Genomic DNA, 22049 nt, shown 5'->3' with positions numbered 1-22049 from the left:
CCGTGGCGCTCCAAACATGGAAGGAGGCTACAAACAGCTCGTTTCCATGACACTGTGGAAAGCAGTACATTTCAGTGAGGCTCAGCTCAAAAGCTGAACGTTGACCTTTGACTTTCTGCTGGAGGGGAATTCTTCATGCAAACAGATGCAGGTTGAGCTGCTCGAGGTCTTAAAAAAAGTCATTCTCACACACACACACACACACACACACACACACACACACACACACACACACACACACACACACACACACACACACACCGTGGTTTGCATACACAGCTGTACTGTTTATCGCTGCTTAGGCCGTGAAAGAGACACAAGGCAGAAAAGGAAAGTGCTTTAACTTTACAGATAACAGAAATGGTCAAATCCAGCTCTGGATTCACTGAACACATCACCCCCCCCCCCCCCCCCCCCCCCCCCCCCACCCCCCCCACCCCCTCACACAGCAGAGCGACCAAAAACTAAACAGCAAAACATAACATCCAGCAAGTGTTTGTGGTTCCAAACATTTTACATTTTCATCTTTGTTTCATGTCTACTCGCCGGGTGAAACACGCCGGCGGCTGTCACAGATCGCGGCGTCCGTCCTCAGGAGTCCACTTTGCCGTACGTCCCCTCCGGCGGTCGGTAGCACTTGGGAAAAGCCATCAGCTGCAACATGTTGAAGGCATATTTCCTGCATCTAATATTCTTTTGAACGTTTTCAATCCGACATCCTTCTCTGGTGGTCAAATAAAGAGGGAGGAAAAGAAAGGAAACCAAAAAATGAACATGAATGACGTTTTAACGTGATGTTTGCAGTGCAGCCTGAAAAGCCTTAAAGAAACAAAACGTAGCAGAAAAAAGGCTTCCCACCACCAAACACACCACTTTAATAACATGACTTCACAAAATACTCATTTGGGTTTGACTGATTGACGTAATCGGTTGTTAAAATGCTAAATAATAATAAAACAAGATACAAACATGACACATTTAGATGGTCTGTAACAAAAGTCCTGCATTCAAAATGTTACTTCAGGAACAGTAAGTAGTAGTATTAGCATCAAAAGTGAAAGTAGTGTTCAAAGTATAAAGATCACATTACTGGATTAATCACTTAGTAAAGGTGAAGCTTATCTTAATTTCCTTCTCAGAGATCAATGAAGTTTGATCTCAGCCTGTAATAAAACATCAACTTTGCATAACTCGTCTGCAAAACAAGCAGCAACTAACGTTATCAGACGCATGTCGTGTTGGAAAAAATACAGTATCTGCCTCTGAAACGTGGAGTGGAAGTACGCGGCGGCGGAAAATAGAAACGGTCAAGTACAAATACCTCAAAACTGTACTTGAGTACCTCGAGTTTTCTGTGCTCCATGGCTAACGGATGACCAGCGTGCACTGTAACGTGTGCATTTGGAGGGTTTATCATCCTGCTGCTAACACGGTCAGCTGACAGCAACGAGCCACTCGAAATTAAAAATGATCCTACAACTAATTCTGACCTCGTTTTCCGTCTTAAACATCATGAAGTATGTTCAGTATTTGTCTCCTGTGAGTATTCCCTCCAGCGTGAGGTCAACAACTTCCTCTCATCTCATTTTAACGGTCATAAATCACATTTTCACGGCTCTCTTTAAAGCGATGGAGCGATCTCCGCCAACAGGCGAACGCATTTCCCATGTTTGGACTCCGAGGTCGGCTGGGACCAGACGTTTCCGGAGACAAACAGATAAACGTTTATTTATATCCTTCCGGCTCGTTCTGTGTGCTGCATTTTTCGAGGTCGAGTCGAGGTCCTCAGCTTCATCCTCGTTAATTTAACTGTCTGACCCCGGAGTCGCTCGGCGGTTACTGTCATCACGGCAAACACTAATTGCAGGTGGGAGCGCTCAGCTGATGTGTTAATTACACCTTCTCCCACTTCTCCCACTCCTCATCCTCCTTCAGCTGCTTCTTCAGACACAGTTAAGACAGTCATGGAGTTTCCTGTCAGCTTTTGGTTTTTCTTCACGGAGTCTTCAGTGTCTGCCTGCTCTGGTTGATGTGTGATTAGCTGGCTGTACACCTGTGCACCTGTACACCTGTGCACCTGTACACCTGTGCACCTGTACACCTGTGCACCTGTACACCTGTGCACCTGTACACCTGTGCACCTGTACACCTGTGCACCTGTACACCTGTGCACCTGTACTCCTGGCTGTACCGGCCGTGTCTCTCAGCCCGCTTCCCCCAAACGCTGAATAACTGGGAGGAAAGAAGCTGTTCAAATATAATAAGCTGCTGTATTTTAGCACTTTGCAGCAGATCGGCTCCTGATCCAAACTCTGAGGGAGTGAAGTCAGAACCAGACGACGGACAGGTGAGAATATATTTCTACATTTGATCTGACAAACTCTGCACAGATTCTGAACAGCCAAATGTAAAGGGAGTAAAATATTTCCTTTGGTCAGAGCGAGATAAGCATCTTTACAGGTTTCAGGATGAGAGCGTGAGCTGGTTTTACTGCACATGAGTACGAGGACGGGATTGTCAGCTGAAGAAGACATGTTCAACTGTGACACAACACGTGCTGCATTTATGGAAAAAAAGAAACCACATGTTTTTAATTATTAGCATGTTCAGCAGTTTTCAGTGGAGACTTCTGTTGTTGTGTTTGATTTGCTGTTTGGTTTGTTGTATTTGGAGTTCATTTCTTTGTACCACGCACGTGCTGTCAGGCGTTTCTCAGCTTGCTTGTGTAAAATTACGTCTTTTCAGCGTTTCTGAAAGGCTTCGTGTGTGTTCTCAAAGTGGCGAGTCTGCTCATTCGTGCTTGCAGCGTGTCGGCTCTCTCTGAGAAGAGCATCGTCACACGAAGGACGCAATGAAGAAATGAACATTAGTGCAGTTAATGAGCGGAGTCAGAGGCGGAAAAGAGGACGAAGAGAGAGCTGACGTCAGAAGCAGCAAAGGATTAGAGAGAAGAAATTAGTTCTGCAACAGCAACACGCAATACCAAACGAGCTTCACTCCTAAAATATGTTTGAAATCGACGTTTCATCCGCAAAGCCTGGTTTCACAGTTCCATCTGATCTTCACGGCTGCTTCGTGCCGGACGGACTCATTTGCAGAGAGTTGAGGATGACTCGTGACTACGCGAATTCAGATACAGGGAGTGGTCCACGAACGCGCCACGCCCATCACGGAGCGCTTGGCTGGATCTCCTGCTGAACTGACACATCTGGCATCATTCAATGTTTCCATTCCAACCAATCACATGAAAGTCAAACAGCAGTGATGAATCGATGCTATTAACGAGTCGTGTTTGTGTGTCCAAACTGAGCTTATTCCTTTCATCAGAGGCACTGCAGTTTATTTTGAGTCGCTCCCACAGACATCATCCCGCTGCTGTAAATACTCACCACAGCACCAGATGTGTATTACTCCGCAGCTGAAAGTAGTCCCCAACTAATGCACGATGATTGTTTGAGTAACGTCAGCGCCTGTTTTAAGAAGCTGCTGAGCCTTTTTTTTTTTAATTTTAGAAATGGCCTTTCTGTTTTTAGATATTTACATGTTTAGTAGGAATTGATGGATCTGGGGGCTGCGTGACAAAGACGGGGGGCAAGTCATTTGGTAATGATAGAAGTATTCATGCTGTTGACAATTAGAAAACCATAGATTGATGCCAGGTTTATATAAAGAGTCAGATTAAGCTTCATGGATATCATGTGTGCAGTTAGTGCAAACTTTTGTTTGTTATTGTCTGAAACGTTTCGGGTGTATCAGGAAAGACTGAACATTCAATTGCCAGTTCTTTAACTTAATACCATCTGACTGATATCAGTTTTCTCTAATCCTGTACTACTGCTCAGGGATTAACACCCTGTGGCTCACATTAAACCACTCGCGCTAATTAGCCTCGCATGAGAAAACCAGGTTAGAAAAGAATAACCAGCAAACACAGAAGAGAGGAGTGAGTAGAGATGGCATTGTCAGCAATTTATTGATATTTTGCAAGCAGAAAAACAAGACTTAAAATGAGCCACACAACCAGTAAGTGGGAGCTAACGAGCAGCAGGGCAATGGGGTAAAAGTGTCGTGACGCTGGTTTGTTCTCTGTCACGGCGCCAGCCTCAGGGTCCTCCCACTGCCCAATGTCTCCCTGGGTCGGCCGACTGCAGGGGCGCCGATCAGGGTGAAACAGAACGAAGAGACAGATCAAAACGCTGCCGTGTTAGTACAGTCTAGATGGCGCCTAAGTGGGACTTCAGGCACAGATTGAACACTCGAGAGCCGGTGCAGGCCGGCGCCAGAAGGCCCACTTAGACACAGAGCCATTAGCACAGACTTCGCCACCAACAAGCCAAAGACAAGAGCAGAAATGTGAGGTCAGGCTCACAAGAAGCTGAGATGGCGGCGGATGAGGAGAGGAGGCATGCGGTGTGATGCGACAAAGGTTTAGGTAGAAGGCGTTTTCATCACATCTGATCCAGCTGATTTGCATTCACTGAAGTCTCGAGCGTGAGAGTCACGCTGCAGCTGTTCAACAGGTTTGTTATGAAAGGTAACACTTGTTTTTCTGTTTGCTTTAATCCGCTGATTTCACTTCACCCACAGCAGGCTCAATGAGGGCAAACAGCTTCTTCCTCGCAGTTACAGAAGAAGAAACAGACAAACGCACGCCTGGAGGCTGTAGTTCATGATGGCTCGCCTGCCTGCCTGCCTGCCTACCTGCCGACATGAACAGTAACTAAATGGTACGCTCTAAATCTGCAGGTGCTGTTTCACGGACAGACCAGCAGGTGATGTAAACGACAGACTTCACAATATCAAACTTCGGATTTGAAATGCATTCGAGTCACTGACTGCAGATCGCTTTTGGGTGAAAAAATGTCGCCTCAGTGTGACAAAGAGTCTCATCTCACGTCTCCTCAGGCCTCTGTGCTTCTATTCAAAACAACAAATCAATTCACAGACAAATACGAGATTCAGATTCGTTTCACTGCGACCGGCACAGTCAGCTCAAACGCCCACTTTCAGCTGCTTAAACCAAAGCAAATAAGCGCCTTTCTTCAACATCACTGACTCAGCAGGGAGCAGGAAAGCAAAGACGGTTCACTGGAGGATGACGTCAGAGAGGCAGTCAACCACGCGTGAGGCCCGACAAACCCAACCGATAACGTCCTGATGTGATCAATGCTCGGATGTTTTTAAAGCACAATTCAACATGAAGAAAGATAAAGTGACGCTTTCTGTAAATGAAATCCAAAGTGGTTCCTATCAAAGCGTCTCTGCAGCTGATCAAACACACACGTCTCAGGAGAAAGGTAAAAACGTTTTCCTCCTTTCAGTCAGAAGTCCTCGATCATCCTCGACCAGCTCACTTCATCACTGAGTTCATGTTAAAATCTTCCTCTTCCTCATCAGACCCACGGCCTTCGTTTGGACAACTCAGACCTGCTTTTAAGAGTTTCATCTGACTTTCAGATGCTCGCTGTTCTCAGTGGGTGAAGACAAACGTCGTTTCATGTGACTTTCTCAGCTAAACTGCAGCGTCCTTTTATCCTTTGCTCAGCATCACTAACCTGCCTCCGACGTGCATTTCTAAAAACCACAGCACAGATTTTTACTCAGCCTGATCGCGAACACGACAAGAGAAAAGCGACATGGTGCCGCTGCGCCGCTGTCTCAATGCGCTGCGGCAGCTGTGTGGCATATGCCCAAATGTTCCAGACATCAGGAAGTGATAATAATAATAGTCTACGGCACATAAATTAAGAGGAACATTCAGCTGTAAATGTCTTATCAAATGAAGCCATGCAGACATGAAACATGAGCGGCTCAGGGTCCTCTGTTATTAAGAAGATCTGCAATATTCTACAGATTGATTATGCAGACTAATGTATGTGAGAGGATCTGATGAAGCTGTCACAGGATTTAGATATTGTTCAGGGTCCAGCTGCATTGCACCTGGATTGTTTTTAAAACAACGCGCTCTTTTTAGGAAATAATCACGACGACAGAAGAGACGAGGACGAGCTCGTATGTGGTGGACTGAAGGTGGTGCTGAAAGGCGGGTCAGTGGGTGGAGGGTTCATCTTTTCAGGATTATTTTATTTCATGGCTTTGTGTTTGAAGAAGCTGATCTTCATGAAGGTTTTTTGTGGTTTGCTTAGATATTATATGTATATATGAGGTATATCTTTACTGTAGATTATTACAGGTCACCCAGCTGACCCTGATCAGCTGCAGAATGTGGAGTGACTGAGCCATCCATCCACACAGCTGCCATCAGCCACAGCTGCCATCAGCTGGCCTCCACGGTCACTACCGCAGACATTTCAGGTGTGCGCCTCAGCAAAGATCAGAACTTATCAGATTCAGACAGATGCAGATGTAGATGCTCAAAACACAAACACAAAATGCAGCGGCGTGCCTGCAGCGCTGATGGGAACATGCATGGTTGCCTCTGAGCGTGTGAGGGACGGTGGTGATGGTGGAGGGGACGCGTGACGATGTTGACGATGGCACGTCCAAACGGTGACACGCCGGGAGGAGGACGTGCAGACAAAACGTACTCTGATGTGTGATGAACAGCAGCTGTGGCTCACGCTACATGTGCTGTGGGTGCAGGTTATTCATTTAACCAGATGTTTTTAATGACGTGTCTGTTTAGAGATTACAAGACGCCACTGAGAAATCTCCAGAAACGTCTGTCAAAGGGTCAGTTCGTCCACAGTTTTCTCAATGACTCCTGGCAGCATCTAGCTATGCTGATAGTTTTGGTTTGATGAGCTCAGACTGTGAGACGCAGAGGAGGTGAAAGGTATTCCTTTGTGTTGTGTTTGTTGGTTTCTCTCACAGTAAAGAGCATCCAGAGTAACCGGACGCTGTCCCTGGAAAGCTGCTACTTCCGTCTCTGAGCAAATAAAACCGAAGCTACCTGCACGGCTGCATTCTGCTGAATCTAAGCAGAAAACATGTCGGGCATCGGGTGGAACAATAACCTGCACCCAGAACTGACTTCTCTTCTGCCGGCGTCTTACCTGCGCATACAGTCCAGAGCACGGATGAAGAAATCCTTGCTGAGCTGGTGTTCATCACGTAGGAGGGCACACTGCTCTAATGTGACAGACATGGACGTCCGGTCTTTGGCACTTTTACAGCTGGTGAACCTGATGCCATTTAACCTCCGGCAGATCTGGAGGGAAGTGGAGAAACGCAGCGATTAGGTGCATCGTTAAAGCAAACTGTCACAGTTTCTCACACAAGTATTATTATCATTGGTTACAATGACCCATAACAGACTGACAACCACTTGATCGTACTTTCACAAAATATTCTGTCCTGACAGACTTGATATAACTGAGACTTTTTTGACTAACTAATCCAGAATTCATTACCATAGACAAGCAAACGTATGTTGTATAATAACGACCTATTTTCAAAGCAGTGAAGTCAGAACATCACTGAAACCCTAATCCGTTCAATACATCTGTTTATGACCAAAAACATGTAAAACTACTACTACGACGACCAAGCCTGATTACAAGAAAGTTGGGACGTCGTGTAAAACGTGAAGAAAAACTGAATGCTATTATTCACAATCTGTTTTTACAGGTTTACAAAGTCTTCCTGAGTCCATGTGTTCATCTCCTTCATCCAGTCATGTGTTCACAAAGAGGTGAACCTCTCTCCATCCTCGCTGTGAACCACTGAGCCTTTCACTCATGATCCTCTCACCTGTTACCAATGAGCCTGTTTACCTGTGGAACGATCCAAACAGGCGTTTTTGGAGCGTTCCACATCCTTTCCAGTCTGTGAAACGTGTCGCTGCATCAGATTCACAATAAGCAGATATTTACAGGAATCAGTGAAGGTGATGAGCTCAGACATTTGATATTGTCTTTGTGCTGTTTTCAGTTTAGTTTATGTCAAAAAGGATCAGCAAATGATCACATTCAGCTTTATTTACATCTTACACTGCGTCCCAGCTCCTCTGGACTTCGTGTTTACAGCTTAGTAACAAATGCTAACATGCTAATTTGCTAAGCTAAGACGATGAACTGAGTAAACGTTATTCCGGCTTGGCCTCGGCACAGCGGCCCCAGCTAGCACGGCGTGTCTTGTTTTAACAGATTCTCGAGTGACATCCGTGAGAACGTGTATAACAACTCACTGATGCTGAATATCAGGTAAAAGGTCAGCGTTTACACGGCGTCCTCTTCCAAAGTCAATCCATCATGCTCAGGCAGTTGCATTTTGTTCAGCTCAGTGCTCCCATTAAAGCCCATTAAATACCAATCTGTCAAAGATGTAACACTAGAGTACATCTGCGTGTTTACAGATCGCAGCGACACAAGAGAGGAAGTTCATTTATTCGGTTCAGAGAAAACAGAAGAGCAGAAAGTCACAGTAACAGCTCTGCTCACCGTTCCAGCAATCCACAGTATCTCCACATTCTTCCTCTTCTTTGTAACTACATTCTGGCCCAGGGTTTCAAGTAATTCCTTTATGTCAGTCTGCGTCTGAAAACACGGTAGACCTGTTCATAGAAAACACAGAACACACTGCCGGTAAGCGCCTCTGTTTCCTGTTCTGTTCTGCTAAAAAAGGACAGCTGAGCGCAGGCTGTCACTGCAGGCTGAATCCATAGTTCACACCTCTCACACATTGTTTTACAAGACTGAATTCCTCACTAACCGCTAAAGTGACAGTGAATACTCACTGCACGTAATACTGTAACTGCACACAGCAGCTGCTCTGCTGCAGCAGTAAACCTGCAGAGACTCGGTCTTTGGTAAAAGAAAGGAAAACGTCGTGCACTTACATTCTAGTGGCACCTTTTCACTTAATGATTTGTAATAGGCTTCTAACATCTCAAAGTTCTTCTGGTTTATTCTTTCTTGGAGGGAGATATCTCCAAACCTGAGAGGAGGACAGAGAGAGCAAAGGCAGTCATGGTGGAGCGTCACAAACACTGAAACAATCAGTCCAAGCCACAGTAACAAAGAGCTTTTTAAACCGTACTTTGACCACATTTGCCCTGTATACTATATACATACTGTATATGAGCAAAGGGGCAAAGTGGGAAAGTGTGTTTGTGCAGGGCGACTGAAGGCGGCACGCCGTATAAACATCTGCGTCCGATGATGGGCACGGCGTTCTTTTGATGGAAACGTGTTTATTTTTCTCTCAATCACGTCGGTTTCTATTTGTTTTGCCGAGATGCCGGATGGTAGATTCATTAAATGAACTGTTGCTGGTGAAATCGATCTTGGTTTTCACTCAGTATGTCACCAGCTGTTATGCATCCAGGAAACAATCATTGTGAGAATCATAAGAGAGTAAATATGAGCGGACATCTGACGCAAAAGTCTCACCCACTTCATTCAGCACGGGGCTACTCCTGTGCTATACCCTTATTTATGCTGTAAATAACCTTCATGTCAAGGCAGGTGATTCACAGGTGGCTGCATGGCCACATCAAGATAAGAGCAGACAGAAGAGTAACAGGCTGGGCAGCTGGCAAATACAACATCTTAAAGTGACCTTAAATACTTTTATGAAGATGAAAAAATCTATAGAACTGTATCAAACAGAAACAGCTGAAGTGGAAATAATCAACGTGCAAAGCAAAGTGCATTCCTAGAAACAACCACGTTGCACAGAGGCTGTTTCTAACCTGACGCACAGCAGGTGTCACACTGATCGTCCCACAAACACACTCGAGGCTCACACTCTTGGCCAAAGACTCGAGACTTGGACCTGCATGAAATGACTCGTGAAGATCTCCGGCCCGCACACGCTAAGCAATACTAAAACACAAAGTAATTGTACTCTGAGTAGTTTTCTGACAAAGTACTTCTATACTTGTACTTGAGCCATATTCTACAGGAATTGTACTGTACCTGTATTCTACCCACCACTGGATAAAACATGAAAATAGCAGCTTTGGTGGGACTAAACTAAACACCTTGAACCAATTAACGTACATGAAAGCAATACAGTTACATGTTAAACAATTTGTTGCCTATGAGGGAAAGCGAGTATGTCGTTAGCGTGCTGCACAGACGGATTATTTTAATTGAATTGAATTACATTTCTGGGTACAGATGCACTTTGTAAGACTGAGGAAGAAAGAATAAGCCACGCATGACTTCAGATCTTTGTGTGATACTGATCACTGCACGGCCACGCTGGCCTCGGCTGACGTGTCCTCACCTGGAGTGCAACAGACTGGGAAGTCTTCAGAGTGAACAGAGTGTCTGCGGTACCTTTCTGCTATAGTTTGCTGTTCATTGATGCCCACGTTAAACAGCACCGGGAATACTCGTAGAGGCTTGCCCTCCTTGATCTCCTCTGGCAGGGTCTGGAAAACCAGTCGTGGTAATGGCACTTCGACAATGAAGTGGTCTCTGAATGCAGGGAGAGAAAAAAAGACACTGACAGTAAGAGAGATAAAACGATCAGACAGCTACTCAATACGCTTTGCAGTTTTGGAATCTGATAAGTTTGGGAAGTTGTACAATTTGACACTGACGACAGGCCTGAGCAAGCCATAAAACAGAGACTGATGTGTGTGCACGCATGAGTGAAAGAGACTGTAAGTGTGTGAGACAGATTGCCTCACAGATTGACGTGGGGGGGGGGGGCTGGAGGAGAGTATCATCTTATCACGACTGGCATAAAGCACTCAGCAGCCAGCTCGAACGCTCCGGCTCCACCTGGCTGTGGAAACGTCTGACAAGTCAGCTACTGCTCTGCAGCAGGGAGGCGGAGGGGATTCATGACGGTGGCTCCAGCGCTCCACCCTGCTGCTGACATTACTTCAATCACAGGTGGACTAAAGTTCAATGAGCCTCAGAAGTCAGAGCTGCTTCCTCATTACCGGCTGCGCCGCGTGGCTCGGTACCACACAGCCATTTCTCCATTTTGCTGCTCACTCGGGGCTCGGCTTGGCTCAAACAGCGGACACCACGAAGCCCCTCAGCACCAAGCTTTGCTATAATTTTTAAGCCCAAACAAACACATCCACTGTTTGCTCCCCAAGAGCCCGATAAATCACGTACACCTACAATAATTATGGTCACAGGGCGGATAATAAATACTCTATAAGAAGACAATATGCAAATCTCTGCCCTGCGGTCTGGACTTGATTCACTGACTGTATGTGGAAACAAACAGCACAAAACAGAGCAGACAAACACTTCTGATTGGAGCAGATTAATCAGTGTCAGCTCCAGTGCTTTTACAGTGACCACTGAGCTCTGAGCTGTCCTTATCTTTGCTGATCATTACACACTATAAATAAATAAATAATGATTTATCACGCTGCTCATGAACTAAGAGAACTCAATCTCAGTTCACCATAATAAACGGCGTTTCTGTCCGTGTGAAGGTCCGGACGTGGAAGAGGAGGCGCCGAGCGTCGGCACGATGAACAGAGTCTTGTCAAAGAGGAGACCGCTGCTGCTCTGCTGTTATTCATTAATGTTTGACTAAAACCTTTGCACAGTAAAGCTCGGGTATACAGTACGGCACTGTGATGTCACGCAGTGTTACACACTCCTTAATGCATCACTACACTGATTAACACTCAGCCAGGTGAGATTTGAAGTTATTAATCAATAGAACCAACTGCGACAAACACATATTAGCCTTTATTTTACGGGTCCGGTCGTTTCTAAATAGTTTCTTGGGGTGTGTTTTGGACATAAAACAGTGACAATATTCTGACAAACTACACACAGTTGGCGGTCAGTGATTTGAGAGCTTAAGAACCAGCATGCATCATGTCTGCGACCGCAACGGATAATTGTCCAAATTGGGATCAATAAAAAAACAGTCTGTCATTATTTGAACTTTAATAACAACATCAGACCTTCACGGGGTAAAATTAAATAAAGTGACACAGTAGTAAAATAGTTGTGTTCACAAGTGGATTTTGACTAAAACAGGATTATCTGGCAGTCTAACAAATGAACACTGATGAACAATGATCAGTACCAAATAACGAGGTCCTCCTCCCTGAAACTGCAGTGACAGGCCCTTTCTGACACTACAGGACACCTGAAATACAGTCAATTTAAGTAGCTGCTTATTTTAATGCTCATCAGGAGACCTGCTGCCAGCCCACAGCTGGCGTGTATCTCACTGCTGCAGCAGGCTGTGCTGCTGAAAAGCCTTTTCCATGTGCCGTTATCAGAGAGACTACCTGAACACGCTGAAGCAAATAAAAAAGAAATGATGAGGTCTCACCGTCGGCCACACACTAAAGGCTGGAGGTCACTGAGGTCATCTGTCGTGGCCTCTGTGATCTGGAACACGACTCTCTGCAGGTCTGAGATTCCCACCTCCATGTCCTCCAGCATCCCGATCTCCTCACCTTCAACAGTTTGATAAAACAACATCAGCGGAGCTTTGATCCTCGCTGGTCACGCATCCCGTCAGTCACTGAAAACCAGGCGAGCGCGGCTCACATTTTAAAATGTCAGAGGGATGATGAAACATGGGAAACGAGGACGGTAAAAAAATGGAGGTTTTCTGACCGGTCTATTCTTCGAGAGCTGCATCGTGAGCTTCGATAAACCAGCTTGAATGAGAGCTTTGATCGTGGTGGTGCAGGTAACTAGAACAGGTGTGCTCTTATCTCACAAGGGCCTCACCCTTAATTCGGTCTACATTTAAACTACACCAGGAACATGTATAAAGCCTACAGAGATAAAGACGCCTGTAATAAAGGCATTAAGCCAAAAAACGAAACAAAACAGTGCACTGACTCATGCTACGTGTTGTGATTTGTTCCAGCCCCACAATCACTAATTACATGAGCCAGGTTCAGCTAAACCAAAGCACTAGACTAGATTTCTTCCTTTCTAGAAAGCAAATAAAAGCCAGCAGCTGTGTTTCCACTTCTGATTTCATTTTTTACAGATTTACTCACTGTAGGTGCTGAGGAGGCTCTCAAACTGGGCCACCAGGCCGACCAGGTGGAGCTGCCTCAGGAAGCCTTTGTCCTGCATTCCTGCGTACAGCCTCATGACAAACCCACAGGCTAAGGCTGCCAGCTGAAAAGAACAGGAGAAAACACACACACACACACACATTTGAACAGAATGTCTTGTATGTTGCCCTTGGCACAAACAGCTAATCACCCTCAAAAAGCATGTATATTAAACAGGAAAGCCAGACTATGCAGGTATGAAATGATTCAGCTTGATCGAACAGTGTTACACACACCGCACGTCTGAGCTGTGATTCTTCACTCATGAAGAATGCAAATACTGTCGGACAGCTGGCGTTTGTTTAGGTTTGTAGGTAAACTGCAGGATGTATGGAAGCTGTGGGAGTAAACATCCGCAGAAAAACGACGCTTCTAGAGGTATTTGGAGTTTTAGTACATGTGAGCATTCAGTGATGTGTTAAGTGCTGTTGGGAGAAGCTGGGTGCGCGTTTGGACTCTGGACCACAAACATGGATAAGAGTGCTTCACAGTTCAGCCGGCAAAACATGTCCCAGTGTTTCTTTGACATTTGCATTTACAAACAGGGCACATACAATCAAACATGGAGGTGCTTTCCACGCCTGTTGTAAATGTGTTAAAACAAGAACAAAGGAGAAAAACCTCCACCTCAGGTGAAGTAAGACAAGTGAACTGAGGAGCTGTTTGTCGCCTCAGTGTGGCCACCTACTGCCTGACTGAAGACCACGTCTCGCCTCTGTTGGAGGAGGAGGCCCTGTGGAATGCTGCATGCTGCCTCCTGCAGGAGCACGAAGGTCATGGCTCTCTTGGCCTTCTCCACCACCTCCATCACACACTCCTTTAGCCTGGTCACCGCAGGACGCAGCTGCTCCCTCCAGTCGCCTGCGCAGAAAGAAAGGAGGGCGGCGGCGTAGACACAGATGAAACGAGAGTTAGGATGGATTAAGATGTGACTCCACACTTGAGTTCTCAGCCAGACACAACACACTGCTTATCTGCGACGTGAAACCGGTTCAGCCATTCGTGCTTCCTGGAATACAGCGAGGAATTACAGGAAAGAAAATCTGAAAACGCAGATTTCATGCTGCTTAAAGGAAGCTGTGAAGAAACTCTCTTAAAAAAACAAACAAACAGATGCAGTGTACGGGCTGGTCATGACAGGCACACGGCCGCAGTGTTACTTAATGCTGGTACAGCAAAAAATGGCAAATGACTGTTAAAAGCACGATCCCACTTTTGACTTTTGACTCAGTAGCTGTACTCCTCTTACTTTAATATACTACATGTAATATACTGTGGTTCATGTATGTGCAGCAGTGCAAAGTGGAAAGGCCCTGTGTGAAGCACACATCAGAGGGTGTGGCGATTCTAATAAATAATAAGAATAAATCCACTCTGGAGCCGTCACATCGCTGCTCTCGATGCTCTGAAGCAGCTGTGCCAGCCAGTGAAGTATGACAACAATAACTCTGAGCTCCTCCAGGAAATCATAACGTTGTCTGGATAATGGCACGACGTGAACACACGGCACCACGAGTCTGCAGGCTCACACAGATGGCGTGGCTTTTTCAACAGTTAATTAGTGCGACGATGAAAGAAATAAATAACTTGCAAAAATAGTTTGCTGAAGCCGCAGCTATTACCATCCCGTCAATCTGGCGCTAATTCAGTTATGATTCTTCACCACGGCACATCCTAAATGATCACATCACACTACAATTAATGAGACGCCAGCATGATAACGTGTTTCAAGAGTGAAACAAACACCATGTTTGTTAAGAAAGCAGAAAGGAGGCGATGATGCGCAGAATTAATGAGCCTCTGTAATCTGACGTCTCCCACGTGAACACGCAAAACGTCTGGAGCGGTCAGTCTGAAGCGTGCGGAGGTGTGTCTGTCGTTTGGATGTGATGTAAAGGAGGCAAACACGGTGAACAGCTGTGTGTGACGGCACGGCACCCGTCGAGTCGGTCAGGATCAGCCGTCCATTTACAGGGAAACGCAGACGGAGTTCCTGCTATAACCACATTAATAAGTGATGACGATTTAAACGAGTCACCACAGAGATCAAGAGCGTTAACGTTACCTCCTCACAGACACCTCACACTGTACGGGTCATTCAAACGTTAACATACGGCCTCTCGACTTGTTCGCTGTGGCGTTATTCCTTTAGAAACAGGATGCCGGAGAGGAACACAACGTGGAAAACAGTCAGTCTAAAGTGAAAGTCAATGGCTGTGCTCCACTGGACAGTGAAGGTCTGCCAACTGTTCGACTGTGGCAAGACGAGAGAAACTCTTAATTCATTCCTTTTAACCAACAACTTCAGCTGCTCAGTTGTTCCACTTAGCTACTGATTTCGACTGTTTACACATTAACTTTAGCTTCTTATTCCAGCTTCTCTCAGCGCTCGCTAACTCCTTTTCACACAGTCGACCTCAACACGTGCTGCTGATGTGTTGCTCCTTACTCAGGTTGATGGGTAGCTTACAGCTCTTATAATTTGTGATCCTATTTGCATATTTTCTCATTTATAATCAAATCACAAGTAGTTGAGTTAGAGATTAACGGAGTTCATTAGTTGAGCTTTCCGTGTATGACCTGACACCTGCAGAGGTACTGCCTATTTTTGGGAATCAAAAGTACACACGATAGATATATAACAGTCATAGTACACTGATTTGATATTTATCTAACATTTATCATTATTTGCAGCCGTGTTTAGCTGCTCTATGCCACTGGAAAACAATGCTGCAAAGCGATGAAACAGATTCAATCAACACACTAACTGAGATACTTCATTTTATGACACAAAACCTGTCTGGAACCAGAATGTGGGGACTGGCACAGAGCGGCACACTGTGTGATTTCATGGTGTCTTTCATGCATCTCCTCCAATAAACACCCTTACGTCTCCTCACTCACCAACAGGGGGCAGTGTTGGCTAAGCAATGGCCAAAATGAGTTTTTCCATCATGCATTCTGTTCAGCTTCAACATATTGAAAAGTTCTTGAGGCGGAAGCAGACATCAGTGTGGAGATGCGCACACACACACACACACACACACACACACACACACACACACACACACACACACACACACACACACACACACACACACACACACACACACACACACACACAGAACGTATAGCGCATCAGCCTTGCCCTTGCCTTGTCAAAGAAATCATGTCTTATCTTGTTGTGCAAATACCACCTCTGCACAGAGAAGGAGGAAACAGAACTCCAGCTGTCATCGCTCCGCCGGCCCACCTGTCCAAACATCCAAACCCCCACAACACCTTGTCATCAAAAGCCCGGGCCTCACCGGTCTCCACGAGGAGATAACGCTTCTCTCATTATTCCGTCCGTGTTTGTGTTTAGACAAGCAGATGACCACTTGCTCTGAGCCTGTTCGCCGTCTTAATAAAGGTGCTCGGGGGGGTTGAGCTTATCTTTCAGGCTGAACTCCGGGCGGACGGCCTTGTTCTTACCTGCCAGCTCACTTGGACAGACAGACGCACACACACACACAAAATCATACAAATGCAACAACACTCAGCCACAGATGTCTGAGCGTGCATTTGCCTGTGACACACACGCACGCGCACGCACACGCACGCACACACACACACACACACACAGGCTCTCCTTGTCGCCTGGTCAGACTAATGCTGCTGCCCGTGTGCCAGTTGGCAGTCGCGGCAGGCTGAGCACTTGTCTGGACACAAGCTTGAGGCAGGGTTTCAGTGGGCGCAGGGGAGGACTGGGCAGCTTGCAGTCAACAGTAGATGGCTCTGCATATCAAATATTGCTTTCATCCACGTCTCTGGCAACAATTTAAGTTTTTCTTTTGCTAATGCTTAAACAACAGGGGGCCTCTAAGTTGGACCGGTCTCACCTCGCTGCCTTCAGCAGACGCACTGAAAAGCTGACTGTCTGTGTTACTTCCCCTCACAGTGATATTTTATTTGATTTTAACTATTTTCAAGCCTGATTCTGTGCAAAACGTAAATCAAATGTCAGTGGGACTCCACAGCAGTCGGTCAGAGCTGATGAAGCCTCACGGTTCAGAGCTCCAGCTGCCTCTTAATAGCGGATCCTCTGGGTCGAACCTCGATCGGTCCCGAGGTCAGAACTAAAAGGCGCAGAGAGGCAGACTTTGTTAATTACACCCAAAAACTGTGGAACAGCCTCCCTGAAGGTCCGAGGGCTCAACGAATGTTTAACACACATCTTTTTAACATCGATCTCTCCTGAAGGGTCTTTTCTTTTCACCTGATGGCTGTTTTGTCTTGTCCTTTGTCTTATCCTGTTGTTTACTTCAGCTTATTTACTTGTTTATATTGTTTAGTCACACATGTTATTATGATCTGAAAGTTTGATTGTGAATGACTGTGTTCTGCAGTTTGTTGAGAAATCTCAGATTAAGTCAAAATACCATCAGCGTACGCAGCCAATGACAATGCTTGGATGAGTTAAAGCAACATCATCACAGTGTCTGTTTGACTGTAGAGACACTACAACCTCTACAATGGAAAGACATGTTTTCAGCAGCAGTAATCAATCCTAAACTGCATTTATTTACTGTATTTATAGAAGAGTTTTGTATATTTGAGGCATATTGACAAATGAGAACATAATCCAAATGTATTATGTTCAATTCTGGATAACTGATTCATCATCAGCATCCGTTTGGCTTTGAGTCTGATGCTGAAGAGATCGACCACAACAAGAACAGCAAAAGAAAACTGAACCAGACAACAATGTTTATACTGAAATCAACATCACAAGGAATGTATGTGTGGACGTCCATTATAGTAAAATACAGCCTTGGTGTTGTTGGGCTACAATCAAAACAGGTGACTAATGTTTTGGGCTCAGCGGCCGGAGAGGATTGCACATTTAGAGCAGCCGACACGACAGAAGTGGACTAATAATATGACGGGCTTCACTGTGATGGTCAGTTACCTGCCAGTGTGTTTCCAGCACAAACACCCTCATTTAACAGAGACGATTACACTGAGAAAGCAGAGATTTACCGGGGTTGTGTGAGGTGATGACATCGGCGAGCTGCTGCTCAGGGACGGCCTCCTGCTTGCTGTTGTCTTCCTCCTGAAGCTTATCCACCATGGCGATCACACAGTTGAGACATTTGGCCACGTTGGCCCACAGCCTGTCCTGAAAGAGCCGAATAGACAATCAGCAGTCAGATCGGCGTCCCTGATGAGATCTCTGTCTCTCTTTCTCTGTTTGAGACAATGAAAAAAAAAAAAAGGGGAAACCAAAATGTGTCCCAGAGACTGAAAGAGAAACTGTGGAAGCGGATAAAGCCATAACAGAAAACATGCCCTTCTGTCTGAAGAACAAAGCAAAAAGGTGTTTCCCTTCACAGCCCAAACTGGCTTCATGTCCAAAAGGTCAAAAGGAAACTGCTGTCTGGATATTCTGAGATAACTCTCAAAGAATCTGGACTGTTTCCAGCTTTCTCGCTCTTTTCCTGAGCTCCAGCTGTTAGCGCACAAACAGATCCTCTCACGTTCGTGTGCATCGGTCCAGGTGTGCGTGCGGCACATGCTGGCGTATACTTCTGTCTTTGCTGCTTCAACAGTGTGGTTTGAGGAATATGCTGAGAGTTAATTAGGCACTGGTGAGCAGGAATCATGATAAATTCCTGCTGTCGGCGTGCAGACGCAAACAAACCAACAGTCAAACACACTTCAGTGAGGAGAAGCAGGATGCTCAGATTGGGTGCAAACGGCAGAGTCAGTCTGTCATGATGAAGTGTTTCAACTCCTTAGAGAAAACCTCTCGTTAGAAAGAAAGAGTAACGCTCGGGATGCATCTAATTTTGCAAGAAACTGAAATTATTTGCCATAAAAATAGTTTATCTGTAATACGGTGATTGTTAATCTCCCTCTGTGTGCGCTGCGCTGAGGTCCAGCAGTGAAAATGTTTCTCACATTGTGCTTTGGAAGATTTCTTAACGGCTCACCCATTCCTCCTCGTCGTACTCCTTATGGTGCGGTATGGAGTCCTGGTGCTTCGGCGGCAAAGGCCCGGCCTCTCCTCTGGTCGTGGTTTGTGATCCCTCCACATTGTTGCACATCGCTGAGCCCTCAGTGACCGACGAGGCTGGACTGTGGCCTGGGAGCCCCTGGACCGGGCTCTGGTTCTGCTCACTGGCCTGATGGACGTGGCCTTGATGTTGGCCTCCCGGCGCCGGCGTCTGCTTCTGGCTCTTGGAGACGTACCCGGGCTGTGCGGCGTGCAGCGCCAGCAGCGCGCTCTTGACCAATTCATCCTTAAGTGTGTGAACAAATTGTTCTGTCTGTAGCAAAGACAGAAAGAGAGATTGGAAAAAGAAAGATACTGAAAGTTATTGTGGGATGGCAAAACAAATGAAAATTTAAGCACCGAGAAAGCAAAAGAGACAGAGTAAGTGAGAGAGATGGAGACTGGCGGGGTGAGTGGGTGGAAGAAAATAGTGGTGGAAGTGAGCTTGGAAGCGGGTAACTATTTACAGAGGAAGTGAAAAGAAACAAGGAAAATGAACACTCTCCTTCACATAAAGTAGCTGCTCTCCATTACCGCCGTACAGCCGGTGAGCAACAAAAACAGCAACAAACAACAAACAATTCAATTACTCCTCCTCCAGCCTGCTCCTCCGAGGAGCGCACACGGCTTTGATCTCAAATTCACCAGCTACTGTAAGTTGATGATGATCCCGGTGCCAAGGAGCCCCTCGCTCGCTGCCGCCACTGCGTGAAAAATGATAAGGGCCCTCAAGAGTAATTGAGTTAGCACTGCAATAAGCAATTTTATTACCACAGCAAAATGCAGTCCGAGAAAACACAAGCCCCCCATGAGAAGAAACCTGCGAGGTCATTATGTACATATATTTGTCGTGCAAACACCCCCCTCCTGCTCCTGCCTCCCGGATGTGGGCTGAATAGTGAGCTTGTTGAGACGCCTTAGTCAGCAAAGGAGCAGATAACTGCAGAAGAACCCCAGGCCAGTCCTGTCCCGCTGGAGACGCTCTGTGTGGACGTCATGAGGAGGTGATTCTGGGCTGTTTTTTTGGCTTGTGACCCCTTAAAGCGAAGCGCTGTCGACCATGACCTGTTTTAACGGGCTGCATGTGTGTCAGCGGCTGCATAAAGGAGAGATTTTCACTTCTCTAATGATCCATTTCTCATTGCAAACATCCACGACAAGGTGAGAAAAAAGCATAAATAGAGGATAAGAAACCTGGATGTGTGTCGCAGAATTTTCCATCGCTCATATAATCATATCTTGACACCTATGAGGGGAGTCACAATCAATAGCATTAGCATTAGCATTAGCATTTATTCCTCTGTGGGTCCGTTTCTGCTCTTTCTTCCTGCTTCTACCTGCTCTACTGGAGGATCACCAGTTCTTACCTTCACATGGATCTGTGCTTAGAGATGCTTCATATCCATGAGGTCTATGGTCACACGCTTCACTGATCTCTCCTGATTAAACTGCAGCTCCAAACGCTGCCATGTCCCTCCCGTTATTTTCACAAATATGACTCATTATAGCTTTTATTGAAGAAACTGCTGACTTGCTTTAAGAGCTTTCGCAGAGTTGCTCTTCTTTCAGTCATTAAGGAAACCACACTGTTCCATCTGAGCCTGCTCCTGATTTAAAAAAAATAAAATTAAGTGTTTTGTCCACATGAAATAGCCCATTTGACAAATGTATGAGAAGAGGAAGCAAATTATGACGACTGGAAACACCACTGATGTAATTCATAATATCCATTTTAATTGCCTTTCGTGGATCCAAATGAGTTCCATTCCTTTAAGTCGATGGTGTGAGAGCTGAAGTCTATGGATAAGACTTCATGCGCCTGAGAATGAGCATTTCTGCTGGATACCTTTCTGTGACGCACACTGTGACTGTGCACACAGTAAACATCATTTTAAAGGATGGAAATGTCCAAATGGCTGAAAAATGAGCTTGCTTGGATCAGAAACCAAAAATACTTAACAGGAATGGGGAATTCAAAATGGAAATTCATATTCAAATTGAACTCTGCTTATCTGACCTCAATGTTAATTTGCAATCTATGAGAACATGTATTATTCATTATCTTTGCTGAGATGAGCGAACAAAGACACACTGTATTTAAAACAATCTGGACCGATCTGTGTTTGCACTTCTCACCCGCAGGGTCACGGACCTCCTGTGTTTGACTATGGTCTGTCACCTACGGACTATGGAGATTGCTTAAGTTAGAAATGCAGCATGTCACTCAGGATCGTTCAGTCGGATTCCTAAATGCTGAGCCAGAAGCAGAGCTCGTATCCTCTCCGAGCAGGACCTACAGCTCGGAGCAGAAAACATTTTAATGACACGCCATACCGCAGGATCCATATAGACTCAAAGTGAAATATCAGAGGTGCACTCCTCTGGGCAAAGCAGAAAAGCACAGCACTTTCATTTTCTTACCCAGGCTAGACCAAAGCAACTCTGCTCCTCCACGTGCAAAATCTATTCCTCCGTGTGGTGTAGCTCATCCACACCTACCTGTTTTAGAGATCTGAGACGCTTAAAATCCCTCTGGAGAAATTCTGGTGCTCGTCTTTATTCAGTATATCTGCTGATATGATCTTGACTGAGCAGAAGTGCAAGTCAGGAAAGGCCTCTGCGGACCGCAATTGCGAAAAAATAAGCCACGTTTGATCTAAGAAGAAGAAAACTGTAGGAATCTATTCACCCGGAATCGTTTCACCCTGAAGGATGAGCGGGTTCGAGTTAAAAATGGAGCTTTTTCTCTCAATGTAACTTCACTAGAGAGTTGAGGGGGGCTGAATGGCCGGAGCTGGTCAGATTCCAGCAGCGCCTGCGTGTGAGGACACTTAGCCACTATAGCATGTATGACCTCTACACACCGTGTCATTTAACATAATCATGCACAGACGATCGAACCCACAGCTCCTCTCAGGTAACCGCTACAGCGGAGACGCATCACTTGTCCGAGGACACGGCTGGAGGGACGGGGGATGCAGTGCCGCTGCCTTTTCACTGTGATTATCACCAGAGTGAAATTATTATTATCATCAT

General features: G+C 45.8%; 1 protein-coding gene across 3 annotated transcripts in view; it reads right to left on the bottom strand.

Annotated features, from left to right (window-relative positions):
• Positions 1-581: 581 nt before the first annotated feature.
• Positions 582-22049, bottom strand: part of inpp4b (inositol polyphosphate-4-phosphatase type II B) — a 123027-nt gene continuing 101559 nt past the window's right edge. For 2 of the 3 annotated variants that reach the window (XM_070980398.1, XM_070980415.1), the window contains 10 exons: positions 18952-19287; positions 17999-18137; positions 13665-13837; positions 12917-13040; positions 12232-12358; positions 10248-10388; positions 8801-8898; positions 8403-8515; positions 7017-7171; positions 3916-4145 (listed from right to left, as the gene is read on the bottom strand). In XM_070980398.1, the coding sequence (XP_070836499.1) occupies positions 3971-4145; positions 7017-7171; positions 8403-8515; positions 8801-8898; positions 10248-10388; positions 12232-12358; positions 12917-13040; positions 13665-13837; positions 17999-18137; positions 18952-19287 (1581 nt within the window). In that variant the 3' untranslated portion in view covers positions 3916-3970. Of the gene's footprint in view, positions 725-3915; positions 4146-7016; positions 7172-8402; positions 8516-8800; positions 8899-10247; positions 10389-12231; positions 12359-12916; positions 13041-13664; positions 13838-17998; positions 18138-18951; positions 19288-22049 lie in introns of those variants that run through there. The other variant, XM_070980405.1, reaches the window with a different exon arrangement.

This window comes from Chaetodon trifascialis, chromosome 2, assembly GCF_039877785.1.
Source record: "Chaetodon trifascialis isolate fChaTrf1 chromosome 2, fChaTrf1.hap1, whole genome shotgun sequence".
In the NCBI taxonomy this organism is placed as follows: Eukaryota; Metazoa; Chordata; class Actinopteri; order Chaetodontiformes; family Chaetodontidae; genus Chaetodon; species Chaetodon trifascialis.
Note: the sequence above shows the minus strand (reverse complement) of the source record. Positions and strands in the feature narration are given on the sequence as shown.